The 18,329-nt window shown below is 43.5% G+C and overlaps 1 protein-coding gene across 5 annotated transcripts in view; it reads right to left on the bottom strand.

Moving 5' to 3' along the window:
- Positions 1-242: 242 nt before the first annotated feature.
- The window catches only part of USP28 (ubiquitin specific peptidase 28), a 65,934-nt gene continuing 47,847 nt past the window's right edge, over positions 243-18,329 (bottom strand). For 3 of the 5 annotated variants that reach the window (XM_084893567.1, XM_084893568.1, XM_084893571.1), the window contains 13 exons: positions 16,308-16,522; positions 15,508-15,578; positions 13,502-13,730; positions 10,533-10,727; positions 9,560-9,699; positions 9,211-9,396; positions 7,947-8,042; positions 7,097-7,275; positions 6,899-6,977; positions 6,035-6,114; positions 5,402-5,525; positions 3,286-3,481; positions 243-1,785 (listed from right to left, as the gene is read on the bottom strand). In XM_084893567.1, the coding sequence (XP_084749693.1) occupies positions 1,610-1,785; positions 3,286-3,481; positions 5,402-5,525; positions 6,035-6,114; positions 6,899-6,977; positions 7,097-7,275; positions 7,947-8,042; positions 9,211-9,396; positions 9,560-9,699; positions 10,533-10,727; positions 13,502-13,730; positions 15,508-15,578; positions 16,308-16,522 (1,966 nt within the window). In that variant the 3' untranslated portion in view covers positions 243-1,609. The remainder of the gene's footprint in view (positions 1,786-3,285; positions 3,482-5,401; positions 5,526-6,034; positions 6,115-6,898; positions 6,978-7,096; positions 7,276-7,946; positions 8,043-9,210; positions 9,397-9,559; positions 9,700-10,532; positions 10,728-13,501; positions 13,731-15,507; positions 15,579-16,307; positions 16,523-18,329) is intronic. The other 2 variants (XM_084893569.1, XM_084893570.1) reach the window with 1 other exon arrangement.

The following is an 18,329-nucleotide window of genomic DNA, read 5'->3' as shown; positions in this document are numbered from 1 at the left end:
TTTGTTTTGTTTTTTTTTTGCCTTCTAAGTTTGATAAATACAGAGTGGATCACTTACATGCAATGAGATGAAAAGTTATCTGTCACCACTAGGTGCTGCTCAAAGCCTGTTGCCTGCTCTTATTTTATCCCCCATTAAGCTTCTTAGCCCTTTTAAAAAGAAAAACTGACACATGACAAATGCTTACCAAGTCCATCAATTTCCAAAAGAAAAGGCATATATTTAAATAAAAGCCTGATGCACAGAAAGGTAAGACAAATTTTTTTATTGCACATTTATAAAATCTGCATAGTGGTATCACGTGTTCTTCCCTCCCACAATTCCTTCAATCTGAAAATTCTGTTAAAACACAATATCCAAGCTGGAGCCTTTTAAAAATGGTCAACAGGAGATATTTCTCTCTCTACATATACATATAAATTTCTTTATTTTACAAACCCACGTCCTTTAGTTTTTCAAAACAAAAAGGGAGAGGGCATCAAATGTTCTTTTGGGTCAGCAGCAGTCTTAGACATGTTTCTGACAAATTCCAGGCCCTAGGAAATTCAATGGTTAACAATGATCAAGACGCCATCTTTAACCATCAGTTCGATTTGTTTCTATGGGCCTGTGCACGTTCTGTTTTGTTGGGGATGGTGATAGTGGGAGGGATGAGTGAAACAGGTAAAGGGAAATGTAGCCAATGATATTTGGTAAGTTTCCATGATGAGAGATGATTACTAGACTCAGTACAGTGATCACATCATGGGTATATAAATGTCGAATCCCTGTACTGTACACCTGAAACTAATATAATATCGTATACCAACTATACTTAAATTAAAAAAGTAAAATAAAGGTTCCCTCGCCAAAAAGAACAGGGTCAACAGTAGGAACTACCCAAGAGTTTACATAAACCCACTTTCCCATTTAAAAAAGAAACCACACGAACCCGCCACCGTTAGTCAGGTTTCTCAATGCTATTCCATCTGAAATCTGTAATGCTTTTCTTCCTTTCACTCAGGAGGTTGTCTGGTTTCATTAAAAATATAAATAAGAGAGAGAAGAAAGGAGAGGCAGCTTTCTTCTGATCTTTCCACATCATCTGGCCACATGACCTTGTATTCTACCCACACATAAAAGGTGGTGGTTTATCAGTTACCCGACTTGCCAAGAGCCAGGCAAGGTTTATATTTCTTATCTCCGCCAGTTAAGAATTTTCAAATGTCATTTGTAATAACTAGGAGCTGTTCATCTGGTTCAGGTTCTGATGACTCACCCTTCTATTCTGCTGTTAAAAATATCTGTGGCTGAAGAATCATTAAAAAGTGGCAGAGGCTGAGAAAAGCCCAAGCATTCCCATGGGTAGAACAGGCCACCTCGGGTCTCCCGCACAACTCAACACCCCAGTGCACTGCTCCTGCCTCTTTCAGGAAAACCGGGCTAGTGATTCTGTTCCTGAAAAGTGCAATTTTATTTTCAATCCTTAGTTACACATACAGCATGGTTGGGGTCTGGATCTGAATCTCCCTTCTCACCTAATTCCTCTCCCAAGGTAAACACTGGGTAACAGACTCTGTTCAATGGGCAGGCAACCAAAGACCAGGGCAGGCCCTGAACACGTGACCGCTTACTTCACGGTCACAGCTGAAACCCCCTGAATTGACTCCATGACGGCTGCAAACCGGCTGCAAAGGTCATAGGGAGAATTGGGTCGAATAGTTGGAGGCTCCTTCAATACAATGATTTCTGCAGAAGGATCCAGAAGCCTGGGTAGAAATTCCCCTAAGCACAGCTGCAGATTCTCTGTGGAGAGAAAACAATGGTTACATACACAGCTAAGTAGAACTCTAGTGAAAACTAAGTCTGAAACGCTATGAGAAGGCCCTCCAGACAGCCCACTACCAAACCGCAGAGCATTGCTCTGGCCAACTAACCACAGATGGTGGCCCTCAGGCCCAACCAGGAGCAAAAGCCGACTTGTCAAGTACACCAAAGCTGCAGGTCGTGCTGCCGGCCACCTGGCATATGGAAGAATAATGCTGCGCTACGGACAGGACAGATCTTTTACTCATTCTTTCAAGCTTTGAGAAAGCAGATATAACACTCTTTTCATAAATGTAAGGGTGCGATTGTCTTCAAATGATTAAAATACACAGTGTGTACACAGCGCACTAAATACAGCCACATATTACAAATGGCCTACACAAAAATTGAAGACATTAAAAGGAAAGTCACACCTACTAATTATAATAGAATTTTCAATAAATACTATAAACTCGAGCACTTTAAGAAGTCAATAGAATATATTTTTAAAAATATATGTATTTTTATTGATTTCAGAGAGTAAGGGAGAGGGAGAGAGAGAAACACCAATGATGAGAAAGAATCCTGCACACCCCTCACTAGGAATTGAGCCCGATGTGCCCTTAACTGGAATTGAACCTGGGACCGTTCAGCCCGCAGGTCGACACTCTATTCACTGATCCAAACCAGCTAGGGCGGTCAATAGAATTATCTTTACATCAGTGAGAAGCTAAGAGAGAAGATTCACATTAGAATATACACCAACTTTCTAAATCTATCAAACTCCCCTAAAAATAACTAGTTTTAGGCTCCCTCCCTATAATACTTAGGACAAGCAAGAATAGTCCATTTACTAATTGGCCTCGAAGGCATCCTAGTTAATATGATAGGTCTTGATAACCAAGCTGCATAAATGGATCTCTTTTTGTTGAATTTTCACCCAAGGATATTTTCCCCATTGATTTTAAAGATGGTGGGAGGGAAGGAGTTGGGAGAGAAAGAAACATTGATGTGAGTGAGAGACATCAATTGGTTGCCTCCTGCCCAGACTGGGGCCAGGGATCGAAAATACATCAGAGGTAGGTGCCCTTGACGAGGAATTGAACCCTCAACCCGTCCATCCACAGTCTGACGCTCTAACTACTGAACAGCCAGAGGACAGTGTAAATGGATTTTGATTTTTAAACTATGCAACTGGAGTCCAGATTTTGGCAACTGAAAAGTAATAGAGGTTGGACACTCCTGGAGAGCTGTGATGTTTCACGCAGGGTTCCTGGTTGTCTGGAGACACCTCAACACCGCAGAGGAGGCAGGGAAGGTAGAGGAGCAGAGGCCCGGCTTCCCCACCTCCGTAGAGCAGGTCCACTTCTAACTCCCTAACCCTAGGGGTTCCCATAATCCTTTGGCAAGGTTTGGCAACCTGTGCTCTAGTGAGCCCACTGTAATTTCTGTCATTCCCAAGAGCCTTAGAGATTACGGGGAGTGCTAAAAGCAACACACCTGCAATATCTTGGCCCAGGTAAGAGCACCAGTGTTTTCTCATGACCTCAATGGCTTCCAGGTCATCCTTGGAGATGTCATTATTGATGATGAGGTGAATGCAGGGAATGATCAACTCATTCATCATTTTAATGCCCTCTGTTAGTGAGTTGTCATCATTGGTTTCAAAGAGAGAAGCTGCTTTGGCATTCAGCTCCTACAGATAAAAAGAGAGAAAAAGTCTGAAAAGATAAATAAGAACGTCAGAAGATCCTAACAAGTGGCTGCCAAACTTTACTGTCACTGGAATTGCCGGGGGAATCTCTAAAAACCACCCAGCAGCTGCTATCATCAGCATGCTGGGCACCAGGATTTGATAAAAGCTCCCAAGGGGATTCTCAGGCAGCTAAAGCCTCTGACCCAATGGCCTAAACTAGTGGTCGGCAAAAGAGGCTCGCGAGCCACATGGGGCTCTTTGGCCCTTTGAGTGTGGCTCTTCCACAAAATACCAGATGCGGGTGCGCACCTACAGAGCGATTGAAACTTCATGGCCCATGCACAGAAGTCAGTTTTTGGCCTGGGCAAGTCTATTTTGAAGAAGTGGTGTTAGAACACTCAAGGAGCTAAAGAACCGCACGTGGCTCGCGAGCCGCAGTTTGCTGACCACCGGCCTAACTTCTAAGTCAAGGTTGTGCCTAACACCTGCTTCCACTAAAAGGCCTATTCCATGGCCCTCCTTCTCCATGGGCGTCAGAACCACCTGCAGAGACAGGAGGCTGTGCAGGCCCAGTCTGGCCGCCTGGGGAGGAGCCTGCGCTTCATCCTCCTGTGAAAGTTGTCCAGGTGCCTGTGGCGCACCCTGCAGGCGGAGAGCCAGCCCGGGAACCATCCAGTTCACTCTTACTGCCTCCCCATGGAGCTGGGCAGCACAGGCCACATGGATCCTGTGTTTGGTGACTTGAGAAACAGAAGTGTAGCTCTAATAAAATTCAGACCCATCCAATTTACAAGTCTTTCTTCAGCTTCCAAATGTCCTCCATACCTATAACCAGTACAGAAAGCAAATACAAACTGTCCTCTGGCTACGTCGAACTTGAAGTACGTCGTTTTGTGGTTATATCACCATCTCCCATTTATTTATAAACAAGAAAGTTCCATCATTTTGACGTACATACATATGTGCTTTATGTTTTTTATTATTTGTTTACCACAGTAAAGGTAAGGAATTGTTACTTTCTTTTAAAACTTTTTTACTGTTTCACTTCATTGCTGCTGTGTATGTGCTCCACGTGAGTGATGGAGGTGCTTATGTAGGTGGGTTCCGACTTGCGGCGAAAATCATGTTATGTCGCGCTGTAGGAACGGATCTCCGACGTAACCTGAGGACCTACTGTGTAAACCAGAAAATGAAGCTCTTGAGGTCGGCGTATGTCATGACTTAACCTCTCCACGTGGTGCTAAGAGGGCGGTGGTGGGAAGTCTGCCTGACCCCCGGGAGGGGAGGGGGCTCCGGAAAGACACACACAGCACACAGCCTCCCGGCAAGCCTCCCTGTGCAGTTTTCTACAGACAAGCACAGCGTTAGGCCGGGGTAGACAGAGGTCATCGGTCTGCCTGTCCTCGTGCTGCCGAGTACGAACAGGCCAGGAGCATTCCCGGAGTGTGACAGCGACAACACCGGAGGGCAGGCCAGATCTCCTGGCTCACGACTTAAAAAAAACTGGAATTTCTTTAGAAGTCACTAGGACTCTTATCTACCAGCAAGGAACACAGAAGAAGCACTGCATTCCTGCAACACGCACGTATTACAAGTTTACTACGTTCCAGACACAGAGAACTCAGCTAGGAGAAAATCTGCTCAGGGACTCACAGGCTGCTAGGAAAGCAACGAGATGAAATGCAGGTACACGTGAAGGGCAGAGAGAGGGGTGATCCATTCTCATCCCCCGTCTACCAGGGACTGAAGAAGAATGATAACGACTAAGTAATGTTAAATAATCTGTTCCAAAGGTAAGCTCCTCTTGAGAGATGGAAAATGTGAAACCTGTTGGAGATTAATTTCCTCCTGGCTTGCAAGGCTGCTAAAGACAACGAGCCACAGAGATCTAAGACAGATCCAAGGGTTACAGAGACTCACCAGCAGGCATTTCCTTCGGTACAGAGCGATCACCGACTCCTCCACGCCGCGGCGGGGCCCCTTGGTCAGCAGGGCGGCGTTGCTCTGGTAGGCATACACCAGGTAGGAGAGGGCTTCTTGGTACCTTAGGAAATAGCAGATAACCACAGCTGAGGGTCCTCCAAAACCCAGGGCTTACCCTCCCTGCCCCCGCAGACAAGGGTTTCCGGGGAAGTCTGGAAGGAGGGGGCGGCACAAGGACTGGGAAAAGCCTGAGGGCCAAAGACAGCAGCCATCTCAATCCTCCACAAACTGGCCCAAAACCCGAGACCAATCCTGCAAGCTCCCTGGGCTCGGGGCCTCCTGACAAAGTCTGGACTAGGTGCTCCCTGAGGGCTGCACCAGCTCTCAGCTTCAGAGTTCATCTTCACTTACCACAAAGGAACTCTGGCCACCACATCTCCTTCCTAATAAACCTATCACTACGTGAAGGATGAAAACTGTGTGACATGCAGAGCAGCACTAAGGGACAACAGAGGCACGCTGTGCACGTGACCGGGCGGGTGGGCTGGGACTCTCTCAGCACTCCTGGGTGGGGACGGATAAATCAGAGAGCCCCAACCAGCAGTCTCACAGCATGGAAGGCCAGCTTACTTTTCTTTCTGATAGAGCTCCAGGCCGGTCAGGAGGTACACAGACACCTTCCGGAACAAACTGTAATCTTCATGCCACCTCTGGAAGGGAGGACTCGAGTTAATGATCGTGACCACAACAGACTACTTCCACCCTGCTGCCACCTAAGTTTTAAACTCTGTGCACATGTGGCCAGGCACAAAGGCAATAAACACAAAGACTTTCACAGGGAAACATACTCGACATTTAGAATAAAACTACTGTTGACCTTAATTCTTAATGCCCTTTTCCTTCCACGGTATTTCATAGGAGCTTTAGAATTTGCCGTCTTAATTTGCAGCACCCACGTCACAGTTTACATGAATGACTCTCTAGTTCTGAGGACGCCATGCAGATGTGCAGCAGATGAAAGGAGAGGCCGTCCCAGTCACAGGACAACACTCAAGCTCAGTGAGCGTGGTGGGCACACCCTAGCGGTACAGAACGCTGTTTTACGTACAACACAAAGCTTTAAAAAAACTTGTAGTTATATATGCACTTCAATGCACAGAAACTGAATTTCCAATATAAAAATATTATTTCCAATATAGGAAACTGTATTATTTAAAACAAACCCAAACTGTGAGTTCAAGAATTATATGCCTAGAACAAGGCTAAAGCACGTATTTAAGAAAAGGAAGTGCTGACTCACTGATAAACATGGAATAAAGAAGCCTGTTATGCTGAGGGTAAGGAAAGATCATCTAACCATTCTTATTCAGGTGGTAGTTTTTCAGGGCGGGGCGGGGGGGTGGGGGAGGAGGAGGGAGGACAAATCACAGAATTGTAAGTTTTGCCTCAGGAATGAATGTTTGAGGCTTTGCAGATTTAAAGAAAAGACCTGACCTTGTACTCCTCCATATTCATGTCGTCTGGACCGATCTCCTTCAGCTTAGCCTGCGCCACCTTCATGATGCTGATGGACCTGTGTGTGTGGGACAAGGTTCAGGAAGCAGTGACAGCAGCCAGCGCACCCTTCCCCGCAGGGAAGGCAGCCACACCGGACCCAGAAGGAGGGGGTTCACCTGAGTAGTCCCTTCTCACCTTTCATCATAGCTAAGATTTTTATCTGCAAACTGTTCCAGAAGGGTCCGCTCCACCACCCTCTTGGGCGCTTCGTTCTGGAAAAAGTAGACGAGCACGTGCTGCAGCCGAGGGTCGCTGTGAGAGGGGGGCGCCTCCCTGGCCAGCTGGTAGAGCCTGGAGTACTCTTCGTGGAATGCCTGCGAAAGACGGCTGGGAGTCAGAGGGGGCGAGCTGTGGCCTCCTGCACAGACACTGAGGCCTCAGGTGACGGAGGCTCCCTAGCTCTGAGAAGACACCTAAGAAATCCTTCCGGAGGAGTTACAGAGGCAACCGTGGAGTAAGTGTTTGCATTTCATAAGGGATGACACTCTTCTAGCTTCCTGGCACCAAAGACATACAATATTCACAAGAGACAGTTTTTCATAAAGTTCTCAAAAAATATTTACTTTTAATTATTACAGGAATATCCTTGAGTCCCAAGAACCCAAATCTTAAAAATCCACATAAATGCAATTTATTCATGTACCTTAAATGTTATTCGAGTACCTTAAAAAGCATGGCCCACTTTCTCATGTTACAGCCCCTAAGTACAAAGGCAATGTCCCATTGGCTTTATTACTAGACATTCCCTAAGAACAACAGCCAGCCCTCCCGGCTGGGCGACAGATGGCGCTGCTCACCGTGGCCCACGCTCATGCCAGGAGAGGAGGAGCATCAGTACGGTGGGCAGCTTATTCGTTCGTTAGGCAGGAAAGAGGGGTTTACACTTTACTTCAGTGAAAGAAATTTTTAATCCTATCGATAGAATTAGTGCCCCATTATTATGATACCTGTGGTACAAGGAGGAGAAATTAAAAAACGGAGATACCTTAATAAGCCCTGCTTCAGACCCATCTCGGTCAAAGGTCTGACGGGCTTTAGCTATGGCCAGGATGACCCCTTGCATGGGAGGGCTCAGCATCACCTACCACAAGAGGGCACAAACAGACAAAAAGGAGAGAGGAAAGGTTCAAAAGAAGAGCATGAGAGGACAGGCGAGCAGCATGCAGAAGAAAGCATGCCGTGTGCTCCTTGGTCAGCATCTACTGCAGGTCAAGTTCTGCACCCATTCCTATGCACACGGACAGCATTGCCTTCCACACAAGGTCAAGGCCCTCACACTTACCCTATGCACACGCACAGCCCATGCAAGCTATTTCTGTGCATTCTCTGTAATGCACAGATGACTAAATATGTATGTCTAAAACTATGTTATGGCACTGCCCAAGAATCAAGTTGAGTTAGAGCTATCAGTGAGGAAGTGTCTGAGGTGAGAATTCCAATTTAGTTCTGTAGTTTGGGTGTATGTCCTGAACACACTAATATGTTAGACTTTTACTACCGTGTTTCCCTGAAAATAAGACATCCTCCGAAAATAAGACCTAGCACATGGAAAGATAAGACATCCCCTGAAAATAAGATCTAGCGCAACTTTGGGAGAAAAATTAATATAAGAGACTGTCTTATTTTCGGGGAAACAGGGTAGGATGAGCAGGGCATTTAAAATAGCCTGGAAAGGAGGGGATACACAAATATTACTTTATAAAATGAAAACCTTCCAATAATTTAAAACTATATTTCTCAGGAAAAAAACAAGTCTATGGGGCAGGATGCATGATAGTTTATGTGCAGTGACAACTGTAAGGAGCACCTCAACCACACGGGATTCTACAGCTTCTTCCTAAAGCTTTAGAATTAAAAACAACTCAATTTACATTTGCTTGGCTCACTATACCTCTGGAAATTTCACACGTGGAGGAAAAACAATTAACTAATACTACTAAAGACAAACACTTATAAGGCAGTTTTTGTCCTAATGCCAAACAAAGGACTAAATTCTATCATTCTGAGCCATCTAAACTCTGCAGTGGCCCCATAAATATACGCCTGGGTAGATATATACGGGAGCAGTGCACAGTGGGAACAAAGCTATCTTGTTAAAAACAGTAACTAAGGTCAAACCAGATAGGCCTCGTGTCATTTGTTTCAATAAGAAAATGTTACCCATCGCCACACACCTTCAAGTACATGCAATGACACGAGAGGGGGTCAGACTGACAACAAGCAGCTCAACCCTGCACTCGGCTCTGTACCTCCTCATCATATCCGTCTGCATCAGCTCTAACCAGAATCCTCCCCACACTGGGAATCTCGACTTCAGACACCTCAGAATGAGGCGGGGCAGCAGAGTCTGCATCGTGAGCCTCTGGGGGCTGCTCTGACTGCTCTGCAAAGTCTGTTTCCGGGGGCAGGGGTTTCTCGGGTTCAGCTTCCTTAAGCTGCGGCAGCAGAATGGAGAGAATGAGTAGAAAAAAATGGAGAAATAAAGAGGGACTGGTTAAATGCAGCAGAAACACAGAATCACAGAAATGCGAGGGAACTGTGGAAATCACTGATGAAAACGCGCCCCTCTTGGATCAGGGCTCCCTCAGTCATTCTCACCTCACCCAAGGCTGCTTCGACACCTTTCTCCTCATAGGCCTGTGCGGTGTTCGCAATGGCCTGGGCGGTCTGCTCCTTGACAATCACAGCATGCTCAGCCGACAAGCAGCGACCCCCATGGGCAGAGGACTCTGAAGGCTCTGATAAAGAGATGGACACAGAAGTTAGTGTCTGATGATACGTAATGTCTGGAAGGCTCTGTAAAGGCAAGCAGGATGGACACAAAGTTGAATGTACAACCTTTCTAGCAAACCTTTAAAAAAATCTGTGCAAGCTTCCCCTAGAAACTGTGACCACAAGGAATGGCTACTTCAGCAAGACCACTGATGATCCTGTAAAATTTAATGTGCTCCTCCTGACTTGGTCAGATGCCTTTATGCCAAGGTTTCCTACAAACACATGTTAGAAAGATGGACTTTAAAAAAATAAAAATTATATATATATATATTAAAGTTCTTGAGCTTTGACACATTTACATTTGCATACAGTGTTACAATTAATACTGTTGCAAATTCTTTTATTAAATTTATAGGCATAACATTGGCTAATAACATTATAAAATTTTAGGTGTACAAAATTATAATTCAACAACTGTGTACTCTATTGCATGTTCCCCACTCAAAATCTAGTTTCCTTCCATTACCATGTATTTGACCTGGTGGAAGGTCACCTTTGGAGAATTGTTTTCATAAAATCCAACTAGGAATCCTACCATAATTCCTCTTACAACCTGGGAAATAAGCAAAACTAAACAGAGAAAAAGTACAGGTAGCTAGTCTTTCTGCTATTACTCCTACTCATCAAAAATCACGTCTGAACCACAAGTTATCCCATCACGTTGTGCAATACCAACTCCATCTGAAATGTATTGCAGTTGCACATGGGGGCACCACTCCATCGGTGACGTGCACAGGGCTGGCTGAAGGAGGGCGATGTGAATGACACTATCTGGCACACTGCCCTTCTCAAATACCTGGTGGTATAGAGAAATCCGGAGATGTTGAGTTGGTACAAGATTCTATTTGAGGAATTTTGCAAGACTGCTCTTGTTCCCACTCATCTACTTCCTGTTCAAATCTCCAGTTATCTTCCTGAATGTAATGCTTAAGTTCAACAGATAAGGCTTCCAATTCTTCTAACATCAGATCTGATTCATTTGGGGCTGCCTCTGAGAAAGAACAAAGATGGAGAAATCAAAAGGTCTTTCCTAATGAAAAATACATACACACATAATCCATCAGAAGTACTGATAATACAAGGCCAACAGTCAGAGCACATCAATAACAGAACCTGGCATATTAGTAAGTAGGCACATATTGAATTATCTGTTAAATGAAGGAATGAATGAATGTAAGGATTTGGAATAAAGGCCAATCACTGGTGAAATAGTAAGAATGGACCAAACATTTCTAGAAATTCAGAAAAATCATTAGATCCAATGGAAATTCCAAACAAAATAATTTTATCACTATAACCAATGCATCTATTATTGATAAGAATATCTATTGCAAGATGGTTAGAGATGAATTCCAATACATTTATGCTGTCTCGCGTTTCATGCAATTAAATGCTATCAGAAAGCAATTTGATATAATAGTTATTTGGTCAATAATACCTGGGTCATTAAAAGCTATGATGAAAAATGGCAGGGTAGCCCTAGAAGGTTTGCTCAGTGATTAGAGCATTGGCCCACAAATTGAAGGGTGGCAGGTTTGACTCCCGTCAAGAGCACATTCCTCAGGTGCAGGCTTGGTCCCGGGCGGGACGCATGCGGGAGGCAACCAATCTCTCACATCTATGTTTCTCTCTCCCCCTCTCCCTTCCACTCTCTCTAAAAACAATGGAAAAAAATATTCTTGGATGAGGATTAACAAAAAAAAAAAAAAAAAAAAAAAAGGAGGCAGGATATCAAGGACATATTACATTTCATTTCTAAACCTTTTTTGTTTTGACTAAAACAAAACCAAAAACACTTAGAGAACAGCACATCCACTTATTGGTTGCCATTAACTAGTCTTTTCACTAAGCAAGTGACAGTTTCCACTTGTTTACTTCTAGAATGTAAAAACGAGCCATATGTGCAATACAGAGGCTCTTATTACCAATTGCCTGAGCCATATATACCAAGGCTCCTATATACAACCACAGTATAGCCATTTGTACAGTAACTTCCACAAGCAGCTGTCCTGCTTTCACATTGAAAATATGGAATCATGAAGATAAATAACTGTGAGGTGATCATTTCTCCCCCTCTCCCCCAATCACATTAGCAAATCAGAAAGACAACTTGCTGCCTGGCCACAAAGCTGACGTGTGATCTTGCCTATGCAACACAGTCATGTGTGCAAACTGAAATAAAAAGCCTCCTATGGTCTTAGCTGTGAAATGCTGGCCATAAGACCTCTCAGAGAAGACGCGACAAGCAGAGACAATAATGTACATGGGAAACAGCACAGAATATGGAGTCAGAACTGCATTTGAATTGTGGGCCTGCCATTTATTTACTGGACAACTAAAGAACCTCGGCTGGAAAATGTGGGCAATAAGAATTCCTGCATTACCACCATTTGTCCACCAACCAGATCTGAAATATCATGGCTGACATGTACACATAAGGAACTATTTGACATTGAAATTGGGACTCAAAAGAACTGTTGGCCCAGAAAGGAATTCACTACAGACTGATTCATTTGCCTCTCAGCATAACTATTATGGCTCGTGGCAGTTTAGGTTCTTACAAGGGTATTTCTTGGATCACATGATCTCACATATCTAGAGGAAATAATGAACAACATAAACTGATGAACAAAAACAGACCCAGGGAAAGAGAAGCAGCGGTCAGACTCTCAAACCTCAGAGGGAAAGTAAGGGAGGGTGGGGGTAAGGGGAAGAGATCAACCAAAGGACTTGTGTGCATGCATATGGGCCTAGCCAGTGGCCATGGACAACAGGGGGTGGGAGCATATGTAGGGAGGGGTTTGGGATGGGAATGGGGGGATAAGAACAATTATGTGAGACCATAATCAATAAAATAAATTAATTAATTAAAAAAAAAAGAATTCCTATCCTGCCTACCTTCCTTTTAGAGTTATAAATTATTAGAGAAATAAAAATTGAAAGCATGCAGTAAGGAATAAAGCACCAATATAAACTATAAGCATGACTGCTCTTAGCATCAATGTGGATGCATCGATGTTTCTAACTCTTTTCCCCTCTCTCTAAAATCAATAAAAACATTCTTAAAATGTATACAAAATGTTACTAAAAAAGGAAAAAACTAGAGAAAACTTAAAAGTCTATCAGTGGGAGGCTGGTTTAATAAATTATATATATTCATGCAAAGGAATGATTATGGGGTTAAAAAGAAAGAGCCCTGGTCAGGTGACTCAGTTGGAACAGCATCCTGGACGCCAAAAAAGGTTGCAGGTTTGATTCCCGGTGAGGGCACATATCCAGGTTGCGGGTACGTAACAGGAGGCAATCAACTGATGTTTCTCTCTCTCCAAAAAAAAAAAAATAAAATAAAATAAAACAAAACATATTCTTAGGTGAGGATTAAAATAAAATAATGAGTCAATTTTATTTATGAAAATATAGAAGTTACTAAGATACACAATAAAAGGATGCAAAACAGAAAAATATCCCATTTGGGGGAAAACAGGATGGAGGAGATGTCAATAGTAAATGTAGTAGCTGCAAAAGCAGTTTCTGAACACAGCATAAGAAACCTGACAATGGATACTGGTTGGGCTCAAGGGTAGAAGCCAGAGAGCAAACTGATTTTTCCTCTTTATTCTCTTTTGTACTGTTTGTATTTATAAAAATGCATTATTACTTCATGATAAATTCTAGGTTAAAATTATTTTAAACTATGAAGAATGTTCCCCCTTCCCTGAGCAGTAGAGACTTCCCCATTTCTGGCTCCTGTGAAGATATTTTTACCTGCATTGAAGTTGGGTAGCTTATCGTTAATGTACATCAGACAGTAAGCACTGACATTTCTCAGGCCTCCGTAGGAATCTCTTTCAAGTTCTTCCCAGGAAGATTCGGTCACAGAGATGTCATTGTACTTGAGCCAGACCTGCCGGGGCTGATTGTAGATATAGGCCCAGTAGTGTCCAGCGTTTGCCTGTCCTTCATGAACGAGCACTGCATGCAGGCGATAAGGCACCTACAAACCAGAAAGCACATTTCTGAGTGAGATGCAGTAATCAGGGGTCCTCAAACTTTTTAAAGTGGGGGCCAAATCACGGTCCCTCAGAGAGCTGGAGGGCCGGACTATATGAACTACTAATTCCTACTGTAACACCTTGGCTGCGCTCACTGCCCAAAAAACCTGGTGGGCAGGATCAGACTCCCTTGGGGCTGCATGTGGCCCGCGGGCCGTAGTTTGAAGACCCCTGCGTAAAATCCAAGATTATTCCAAAATATCAGTCGTTAGAAAGGTATACATATGTTTGTTCACATGGAGACATCTTGGAGATTAAGATGAACTAACAAAAACACAGCCTTGGAATCTATCAATTACATGTTTCAGTTCCCAAATCTTTAAAACCAGACAACTGAGCTAGATAACCTCCTCTGAGACCTCGTTTAACTCTAAACTCTTATGATTATAGATCTAAAACCTAAGATTACCCAGACCTATTTATTCCCCAATTCCAAACACAGTTTTTCTAAAAATAAAATCACCCTGACCATTATGCTGAGAAAATGCTTTGGGACCTACAGCTAGTTTAGCGGCCATCTTGTTCTCTGTCCACTGTCTTTGGCACCCACATTTAGGTTAGCATATTTCATTATGAATCATGGCCCCTATATTTCCTCTTGAAACTGTTCACCTATCTGGGGTGAAGACCCTTTCAACTACACACTTGTTAGTTTCCACACCTGAAGGGCATTTCTTTTCACAATATGCAGAACATAAAGCAATGCTTAAGTGCCAAGTAAGTGAAGTGGGCCACAGACTCAAGTTAAACTTACATTTAATCAGTACCTTGACATGTTTTTTACTGGTGGAGAAATTTTTGAAATACAAAAAAGAAAATGGGGAAAAAACAAGATTTACATGACGCATTCCCTCCATGCAACAGAACCACGCCTCCATGCAACCCTGGAGACAGCTCCCCTCCTCCGGCCACTGGCCCAGAAGCCGCTAAGAGGCCATGCCCCTGACTGGAACCTCTCTCCCCTCCATGCCCAGAATGTCATTCTCAACAAAAATTATGTGGACAATGAGAACTGCCCGCCTACCTCCTTTTTAGGGTCATTGCAGGTAAACAAAGGACCCCAGTACTGTGAAAAGGACAAGTAACGGGTCCCTAGTTCAGGTTTCCCCACTGTACTACTTAAATTACTATGGCATGACAACTTTTTTTTTTATTTTTCTTTTATTGATTTCAGAGAGGAAGAGAGAGGAAGGTTTGGGGGGAGAGAGAGAGACAGAGAGAGGGGGGGAGGAAGAGAGGGAGGGAGGGGAGGAAGAGAAAGAGAGAGGGAGACATCAATAATGAGAGAGAATCATTGATTGGCTGCCTCCTGCACACCCGCTACTGGGGATTGAGCCTGCAACCCAGGCATATGCCCTTGACTGGAATCGAACCTGGGACCTTTCAGTCCACAGGCCAACTCTCTATCCACTGAGCCAAGCTGCCTAGGGCGGCGTAACAACTTTTATTAATATCTGACAGCAAACCTTTCTAATGTATCAAAAAGCAACACATAGCAGAATCAAAACAAATATATTTTGAGTTCTACTAGTGGCAGAAGATACATTACTTTTTTTTAGCCTAAAATAAAAATAACAGAACACTACCAATTTCTTTCCTAAGTTTATTCCTTTATTTCAGGAGGTTCTCACTGAGTGTCAAAGAAAGCCATCCAGTTTCCTTTCTGTCAATTAGCACCACTAGAACATGCTTGACTACTTTTCCATCAATTCATTCTACCTGGCGAAGGAGAGGATCACAGTACATCTGCTCGATAGTCTGGGTAGTGCTTGCAATACAGTTCTTTAAATCTGTTAAAAGAGAAGACTTAGTTAAGATGATTTCACTCCACATCACAGAGGCTGCTTCAACTCAGTAATGGGCACTGCTTGTCTGTGCCAGGGTTCCGATGACTTCAAGTCCACTTGATAAGCCACGAAGGAAGACAGTCTTAAGGCAACTAGTGCATCAGTTTATGAAATTGTGAGTTTAATATAATTACAGTAAGATTTTAAAAATCATCTCTTATAATTGGAACCAATATTTCTTAAAGAAGAAACAGCCTACTTAGAGAAAGACCTTAGAGTGCTAAGACCTGAAAGAAGGTGGCAGAACAAGAGAGAGCTAAATTTCTGTGAATAAGAACCTGGAAGGAATCTGAATTTTTATTTTTATTTTTTGCTCCCCAGATAAAAAGAGAAAGTAAGGGGAAGAAAAGTCTGAGCACATGACCAGGAGGCCAGATAGAAAAATCCCAACCAAAGAGGACATGAGCAAGTGAGCTCCCAGGAAGCCCAGAAATGTTGAGGGAATCAAGGAGGGGTCTTTCCACAGCGATATAATGGAAGTGTGTGATCCAATCTCACAGGGAATGAAAGGAAGGTCACAATCCCCATGCCAAAATTTAACAGCATATATGGCAAAATTCAATAGCATCTAAGGCAACAGCAGCAAGTGTACCCACGGTGCCAAACTTCGAAACACTCAAACCAACAGAGAAGGCGAAGAATAGCTGTCTGACAAGTTTTAGAAGAGCCAACCTTGTATATCCTGTTCAATTTCCCTCCTCCACCTTTGGAGACAGGTCTTCACAAAGTTGATTTCCTCCTGGGTGTCTGCTCGGGGAGCCGGGTGTGCAGGCATTGACACAGGAGACTGGGAAGATGCCAGTGGAGTAGTCACTGTCGTAGACTCGTGTGGACCGTCTTCAGAAAAGGTGCTTCCAACGTCCTGAGAAGAGCTTTCTTCACTTGTGCTGAAAGAAGACACATTGTGCTCAGATGGTAACTTCCAAAGCATGCCTTGAAAGCAAGCTGCTATGTGGAAAAGCACCACTGTAAGTTGGTGAGTATTCACTCTGCACAGTGTGAATCTTTCCTATATAGATATTGTCTCATTTAACACAATATGCTTATGAGACAGATATTATTACTATACAGATACTATCCATATTAAACAATTACAAACCTAAGGTCTGGAAAATTAAGCAACTTGCCCAAGTTTGCTCAACTAGTAAGCAATGGAGAGCTATGAAGCCCAGACCTGCCTGAGTCTATGGTTCATGCTCTCTCACCTCTTGTTATACTGCATTTGCATGAAGAGAGGAGAGAGAGCACGGAGAAGGAAAGACTGAGCCTGGAAGAATTAAGGAATGAACTATAGAGTTCCCACGATTAAACCAATTAAAGTGGGATGGATAGACAAACCCAGAAACAAAATATACAGAGCAAGGAAAATGAAATACCAGCTGAACATCCAAGTCACAGGAATACAAACTAGGTAACACACTAGAGAAGAATGGGAGCTGGACTCACAAACAGACAATCCAGCTCTACCACTCTTTAGCTAAATACCAGGTAAGCAATCTATTACTCAGCTCTAAATGTAAATGTTAACTTCTTTACATCAGTGCCCTGAACCAGCGAGAATAAAGTATGTAAAGTAAATGTTAATGTATCTACTAATTAATGTCAAACAGACTACACACAAACCAGCAGGAATATAAACTAAGCTTCTAAATTGTACTTAGGTTTTTACTTCACATCAAAACTGAAGAACATAAACTTCCTGTGACTTTGACTTAAAGAAACCCTCACTCTCTACTCTTCTCACCTGCTCTCTCTCACAAACAAAATAATGGAGAAAATCTCTTCCCCAAGGACCCATATATATGGGAAAATATTCCAAGATAAGCAAGACAGCAGATATCTCAATATCAGAAGGGAGCACACCCACAGAGTAACTTTAAAATCTAATACACATAGCCCTAGCTGGCTTGGCTCAGTGGATGGAGCATTGGCCTGTGGACTGGAGGGTCGGGTTTGATTCTGGTCAAGGGCACATGCCCAGGTTGTGGGCTTGATCCCCAGTGTGGGGTATGCAGGAGGCAGCCAATCAGTGATTCTCCCTCATCATTGATGTTTCTCTCTCTCTCTCCCTCTCACTTCCTCTTTGAAACCCATAAAAATGTATCTTAAAAATTAATAAATAAAATCCAATACGTGCAGTAGGCAGTATTACTGTATGTGTTTAAATAGACTGCCCAACTGCTTTTTGAAATTTAAAACAATTATTTAATAAAGAGCATGAAACCATTCTGGAAAACACCAAACACACAAGTAGAGTATAAAAGGTAAAAGACTCCTCCATCCCCTGACTCGTGCCACCCTGAGAGATGCTCACTTCTATGCATACAAGGATGAATAATCTATATAGAGAGGTAACATGCAAATTGTCTGGGATGCCATAACGTCACGACCACTCAGGAGGAGGATGTGTGTGTAGGTGGGTGGCAGGGGACTGTGTGCATGGTGAGGCAAGCCACGGATGGCACAGCCCGCAGAGAACAGGGCCTGCCTGCGCAGCGCACTGGCAGTTCGGCCTCTGCCTGAGAGCTGCAGAGGAAATACCTTTTCTGTCGCTCATTAGCTCACTGGCTAAGCTCCCCATTCACCACTCGCAGTGTTCTTGGTAATTTGGGTAATGAGAATCCAAGGAGGTGATCTAGGGTTTTTCCACCTCATTCCCGGAGGAAAAAAGGTCTGCTGCTGGATGGCTAAGAA

The sequence above is a fragment of the Pipistrellus hanaki genome (assembly GCF_964339955.1).
Source record: "Pipistrellus hanaki genome assembly, chromosome: 9".
Lineage (NCBI taxonomy): Eukaryota > Metazoa > Chordata > Mammalia > Chiroptera > Vespertilionidae > Pipistrellus > Pipistrellus hanaki.
This window is presented reverse-complemented; position numbering and strand designations above follow the sequence as displayed.